This window comes from Physeter macrocephalus, unplaced genomic scaffold, assembly GCF_002837175.3.
Source record: "Physeter macrocephalus isolate SW-GA unplaced genomic scaffold, ASM283717v5 random_129, whole genome shotgun sequence".
Lineage (NCBI taxonomy): Eukaryota > Metazoa > Chordata > Mammalia > Artiodactyla > Physeteridae > Physeter > Physeter macrocephalus.
This window is the reverse complement of record NW_021145415.1, coordinates 61729-68203: the sequence shown is the minus strand read 5'-3', so window position 1 is coordinate 68203 and position 6475 is coordinate 61729. Positions and strand designations below refer to the sequence as shown.

The following is a 6475-nucleotide window of genomic DNA, read 5'->3' as shown; positions in this document are numbered from 1 at the left end:
GGCAAGGTGTGCCCACGTCCCCACTCTGGCAGCCAGGCAGCTGGGGATGCGGGGTCTCCCATGGGTATTCGGGGAGCTCTTATTCCTCACCCGCCCGCAGCAAAAAAGGAGTCGAGTCTCGCTGAAGGCGGAAGGGGATTTAGTGGAGCTGGGGAGGGAAGAAAGAGGGTTAGGAGGGACCCCCCAACTCCATCCCTGCTGGCTCGGGACTGGGCGTCGGCCCTCAGCGAGGGTGGTGCTCCCGGGCCGCTGAGCGCTTCATTCTGTCCCCAGGGCTCAGGCAGGGTGGTGCCGCGTCCCCAGACCTACAGGTCAGCGCGGTCAGGAGCGCCTTCGGCGGGCCTAGCGGGCGCCCGCAGGTACTCTGGGGGCACAGGCTCGTCGGGCGACGCCTTGCGGTAGAAGCCGAGCTCCTGCACCAGCGCGTTGATCTCCTCGCGGGTCATGTCGCTGAGTGGGATTCGCTGAAGCAGAAGAGGGGCGGGGTCAGCGCGCCGGGCCCCGCCTCTCGCCCCGCCTCCCCCCTGTCCACCTCCCCAGGCCTCACCTCCAGTTCCTCAAAGCGTTGGCCCAGCAGCACGAGCTCCGGGTCAGCCCCCGGGAGGTGTTTCATTACCAGGTTGTGACTGGAGATGGTGTTAAGGTGGGTAGTGGTGGGCGGAGGCAGGTGGGGTCTCCCGGGGACTTGTCGATGTGAACACTACCTCGTCTGCCCAAGCAGGGTAGGGATACCCATTTACACGTGAGGAAATTAGGGGTCAAAGAAGTAAGGGGGCCTCCTCTCTGTGCCGGTTCTGCGGCAGTCATCACTAGTCAATTTCTCTTGCCAATCCAAGACCATCTCAGAATTCGCTGGGCAGCCACTATCAATCAATCCCACTTGTCAGTTGAAGACCGTTTGTCATCCCTATCTGTGAAGTTAAGTGGAAGGAGATTCTTGCAGATACCCTCCCCTTTCTCCCTCCCCCAGAACAGAAGGAGGATACTAGAGTGGGATGTCCTGGGTGACGAAGGCCTTCACCTGGGGAGGAACCAGAGCATCAGACCCCAACCATCTCCAGGTACCAACAGGAAACTGAAGCCCAGTGAGGTCACACAGCAAGTCAGGTGCAGGTTCCTGACTCCCAGCCCAGGGAACCTCCCCCACCCGGTCATTGGGACCATGTTGCCCACCCCCAAAGAGGCTCAAGGGGGACAGAACTGGGGATCCTTTCCTTCAGACTCACCTCCTTCAGGCGATTAAGCTGTCATCCCCCACATGTCTTGAGGGGAACAAAATGGCATAGGTCAGGAGTGACACATCTACCCTCACCCTCATTCCCCAGCTGGGCATTGGATCGAGCTGTGAATTACTCCCTGGAACAGCAGTTCCTAAGATGTGGAAATGGAGGCCCCTTGTGGGTAGAAGGAGAAACTCTACAGATGGGGAAGCCGAGGCCCACCCACACTAGAGAAAAAGAGGAGCAAGACCAGAAACCCAAAGGGCACTTACCAGCCTTGGGGCTCTTGCCTGCACAACTTACTGACTGTTGACCCACGCCCAATGCTCAAGAGAAATGATCACCCTACCCCCTCAGGCCATAGAGACCTGGACCTGGTCTTTGGTCCCTAGAACCTCAGAGTGGAGGCAGACCAGAAGGAAACAGCCCAGAACTTCCCTGAGAGACCCTATTAGAGACACCTACCATCTGGTCCCTACCTCATCCGGTGCAGAGCTGGCTCTCCCTGCCACCTGCAGCCTAGCCCTACAGACCATCTGGTTGCTTCCCCAACAAAGGAGGCTGGGAGGGCCCCTCCCTATACTCCCTGAAGGGGAGTCCAGACCCCAGGATTACTCATTCTAGTCCTCCCTCCTCCCCGCCCCCGCCCCCCCCAACTTTTCTCAGGCAGAAAACTAAGGCCCAGAGAGGGTCTGTGATGATCCAAGTCACACAGGGACTTTGGTGGGGCATTTCATGGCAGGGGAGGGTGGGGGGATTGCTGCAGAGTAAGAGTTGGTAAGGCAGTTCCCAGCCCCCTTCCCCAGGTGGCAGGGAGGCTCCCAGAAAGTCTTCTGTCCCCCAGGCAAAGAGAGCGAGACCAACCGGAACTGGGGTGGGGAGGAATTCCAGGAAAAAGAGAAGTGATGGGGGGATGGGAGGTTGGGCTCCAGAGGACAGAGTTGGGAAAGTCATAGGCCGGAAGAAGTTAGGGGACAGGGCCAATGTGTCTGGAGCCCGATGTCCGGCCGGATGGGGAACTGGGGAGGGGTTCAGATTTCCAGGCCTCAAGATCGGTTGTCTCGGGCTTCCACGGTGGGTGCTGGGGCGTTCTGGGACTGGGGAGTGGGAGGGACAGTCCTGGTGCCGAGGGGGACATGGGAGTCGGGAGGGTCCTGGGTCAGAACGGGCGGTGATTCCAAAGCCAAGGGGCCACGGGGTTAGGGGTCGGTGGTCCCTAGCCTGGGGGCCGCCGCACTCACCTCTACCCGGCCTCGGGCCAGGCCGTGTAGACGGTTCCAGTCGGGCCGGAAGGTGGTGGTGGCGGCCGTGACTGCCGCGAGGAGCAGCAGCAGGGGCGGCGAAAGCAGCGGGAGGCGCATTGAAACCCGGCAGAAGATGATCCGCAAACTAGAGGTGAACCGTCCGGCCACTGCGCCACGTCTGGGCCCTCGAGCTGGCCAGGTCCCACCCCGCTAGGGACCACGCCCCCAGCTCTCGGTCTCCGCCCAGGGCCTGCGTGGGGGCCGCCCGCGCTCTCCTGGCGGGGTTTGGGCTCCTCTCCGGCCCTCAGCCCTTTACTTTCCCAGCCCCGAGAGTGTCCACCCTCCCTCTGCTGACCGAAAGCATGGACGCTCCGACAGGATGCGGCCAGGCAGTGCCCCCTCATGCCTGCAGGGGGCGCGGGCGGGATGCGGACGGACACGCGAGTTTCTGGGTCACACACCCTATTTGAAGATGGGGAAACTGAGGCCTGGGGAATCCTTTTTTGTGTTTTTTATTTCTCTGGATGAAATTCCGATCTGGATTTCAATTTCCTGAGCACACGTGTGGCGGTGGGAATATTACGTCGGGGCTGGGAGGATAAGTTAATACATATTAGAAAGCTCTTTAGAACAGTACCTGGCACAGTACCTCAGAAAGGCCCCATGAACTCCGTTTTACAAGTTAGGTAACAGACTCAGAAAGGTAAAACAATTAAGGTGTGGATCTGGGATTTGAACCCAAAACATGCCTGTGTTCATCTCACCAAGACAAAGATGACTAGATCAGGATGCTACTTCCCCTCTTCAAGCCTAGGGCAGACACAGCACATTGATCACAATGCTCTTTCCCACCGAATCTAGCCTGGGACTCAGAATTCTCCTCAACATCAAACCAAGGCTGCATTATGACCAGTTTTGCCTTCCTGGGCCCCTTCCTTTATTAAAAAACATATATTAAAAATTAGATTTTACAACTGCTTTGATTTAAAAAAATGAATGTAATCCAGGCTGGATTCATGATTGCTTATTCATTTTTTTCTTCCGATTTTAAAAGAAGTTAAAATATTTTTGTGGACCCCGAAAAGTATGATGGGCCCTAGACACTGAGCCTAATGGAAAAGTCAGTTCTGCCCTTTGTTCATACCGTGCTACCTCCCATTCACTGACTTGATTGTGAAGATATAATAATAATAGGCTTAGGGCTGTTATTTAATATCCATTCTCTATAAATACTTGAGGACACAGTAAATATAATTGGTTCTATCCAGATTATTGAAATGACAGGCTATGTCTAACGCTCTATTTACTGCTGTGGAAGTGGGAATTCATCCAAGCTTTCTGAAAGGCAATTTGACACAATAAATCAAAACCCTAAAAATATTTCTTCTACCCAGTATTCCACTTCTCAGAATTTGACCCAAAGTAATCTTCAGAGAGGGAATCAATTGTTAGGTCAAGATGTTTATCAAGACACTGTTTATCATGGTGAAAAACTGGAGAGAAGACAGAAGCATGTCACAGCAGGGGATGAGTTAAATAAATGGTGATACCTCCTTAGGGTAGAGAACCAAGCAATTGTTTAAAATGATGCAGCATACTGTTGAATGACATGGAGAATGTTCATAGTTATGGTATTAAATTTTTTTAAAAAGCTATGAAACAGTAATATCAGCTGGGAGTTGCGATGCTCTGGGCTGCAAGTCACAGAAACCTCAAGTTTAACTGGCTTAAACAATGAAAGGAATCTGTTGGCTCAAATAACAAAATAGTCCAGGCAGGGAAGGCTTCAGGTGAGGTTTGATCTGGTTGGTAAAGTCACCAAGACCTGATCTCTTTCCATTCTGCTTCCATAACATCAGCTTATCATTAGCCCAATTACCTACGTGGTGTCAAGATGGCTGCCAGTAGTAACCAGTACCACCACAGACTTCTTCATTCATATCTAACCAAGAGGAAATCTTTCTTTTTTTTTTTTTTGTAAACTTCTCAGGAGAGAAAACAAGCTTTCTTTCCCAAAACCCCCAGCAAAAGTCTCCTTATATCTCACTAGGTCCATCCGTGATCTAATCAAGTGGCTGGGGAATGCAAAGTCTCCCTGGCTTAACCAGTTGGGACCCATTCCTGAAGATTGTCAAGGATATGAGCTGCAATGGATGTGTGGCATCAACAGAATAGCCAATGGATTTTATAAAATATATATATATAAATACATATGCCTTCACCAAAAACCATAATCTAGAAGGAAACAACCCAAAAAGTCAAAATGGTCATCTCTTGGTAGATGGAATTATAGGTGAATTTTTTTTCTCCTTTACAATATTTTTCTGTGTTTTCTATAATAAACATGTATTACCTAAACACAAACAGTAACATTTGTTTACAAAAAGAATGGGTCATATGCCATGGGTTCCCTCTACCACACCCCAGCAAGGGCCTCAGATTGGCTGAAGCCAGAGGCCCCGTGGAGCCCGTGGCTTTTCTGCTGACAAAGCCAAACCTCAGCACCCCATGGGCCCACTCTGTTCACTGGACAGGTGCCACCAAACCACCCTCATTGCATTAACCTGGACTCTGTGTCCTGGAGGGGCCATAGCCTGGGCTGCTGAGTGTTGACTAGCCAGCTGGTGGAACTGATGGTAGAGACTGGCCACAACAGTACCGGGAACATTCCAGCATCAGCAGTCATGGGAGGCCCAGGATCTCCCAGAACAGATCTCTGCTCATAATCCATGCCTTTATGGGGCAGTTTGTAATCTAGGCCAGCAGCCCTCCTCAGGTGGGGCTGGGTTTGGGGTTTAGTCTGTGATAAAGCCAGGCTCAGACAAGGTCAGGGTCAGTCCTTAGCCTATGACCAGGTTCAGAACTGAGTCTGGGGCTGGAGTCAGAGATCGGTCAGTGATTGGGATTTGGTCTCCGTCTGTGACTACGTTCAGGGCTCAGCCTTTGACCAGAATCAGTACACAGTCTGAGGTCAGGGACTAGTATGTGACCAGAGTTGTGTGACCCAGGGTCAGAGCTCAGTTTGAGACCAGCGTTCAGTCAATGATTAGATTCAGGGCTCAGTCTGTGACCAAGATCAGGGCTCAGTCTGCCACCAGGTTCAGTTAATGACCAGACTTGGATCTCAGTCTAGACCTGGGCTTGGGGCTCAGTCTAAAATCAATGGTTAGTCCAAACCAGGGTTAAAGTTCAGTCTGTGACTGTGGCTCAGTCTTAAGCTAGGATCAGGACTTGATCTGGGTCCAGAATTGAGGTCTCCAGTTGGAATCAGGCTAGGTGAGGCTTGGATCAGGCTCAGTACTTGACCAGAACCAAGGCTCAATCTAGAGCTGGGGTAGAGGCTCAGTCTTAGTGTGGGATCAGTTAACACCAAGATTAGGGCTCAAGTTGGATGGATCTGGGATCAGGGCTAGGGTTTAGTCTGGCTCTGTGCTCTGTTCTGAGCTCCAATATAGAAGTTTCTGGAGACCTGGGTGCCAAGGGCAGGTCATCATGCAAGAAAGGAGAGCCCCCAGGCAAGCTTCTGTCCCTGCAGTAAACCTCTCTTTGCCTGCTGAAGCCAGTTGTCCTAGAGCCTTCTAACCTACATGGCTCTGCTGCCCGAGATCCCCTCAAACCAGAATAAAAATAGCCATTCACTTCAGAGCAGCTGACAGTGGGTGCCAGGCTGCCTGGGAGGAGGGGGAGCTGAGGAGAGGAAGGAAGGATGTTTGAGCTCAGGCCCCAGCTGTGTGACCTTGGGAAAGTCACTCCTCCTCCTTGAACCCATTCCTGAGGAGCAGAATGGGAGGTGAGGATGACACCTGCCCCAGAGGGGGAGAACGAGGGAAGAGTGATATAACATGTGGCAGTTGGTACCAATAAGGAACTCTGGAGTGAAGCCTTGGGAGGAGAAATGCTCCTCCAGGTCCTGTATACTTTCTCCTCCAGGAAGCCCTCCCTGATGCTTACCTCTTCCACCTTCCCGCACTACCCTGTAGCACCCTCTATGTCTCAAAACATTTCTCAACT

The 6475-nt window shown here is 52.5% G+C and overlaps 1 protein-coding gene across 2 annotated transcripts; it reads right to left on the bottom strand.

Annotated features, from left to right (window-relative positions):
* Positions 1 to 122: 122 nt before the first annotated feature.
* SELENOM (selenoprotein M) lies at positions 123 to 3006 on the bottom strand. Of its 2 annotated transcripts, XM_007128692.4 has the most exons (5): positions 2462 to 3004; positions 1227 to 1262; positions 987 to 1021; positions 548 to 626; positions 123 to 464 (listed from the first exon to the last, which is right to left on the bottom strand). In XM_007128692.4, exons 1-5 carry the CDS (start codon positions 2579 to 2581, stop codon positions 306 to 308), a joined length of 429 nt encoding a protein of 142 aa, XP_007128754.2. In that variant the 5' UTR covers positions 2582 to 3004; the 3' UTR covers positions 123 to 305. The 2 variants fall into 2 exon arrangements, with proteins under 2 accessions (XP_007128754.2, XP_023976905.1); XM_024121137.3 differs by lacking the exon at positions 1227 to 1262 and having other exon boundaries at positions 2462 to 3006.
* Between the last annotated feature and the right edge of the window lie 3469 nt (positions 3007 to 6475).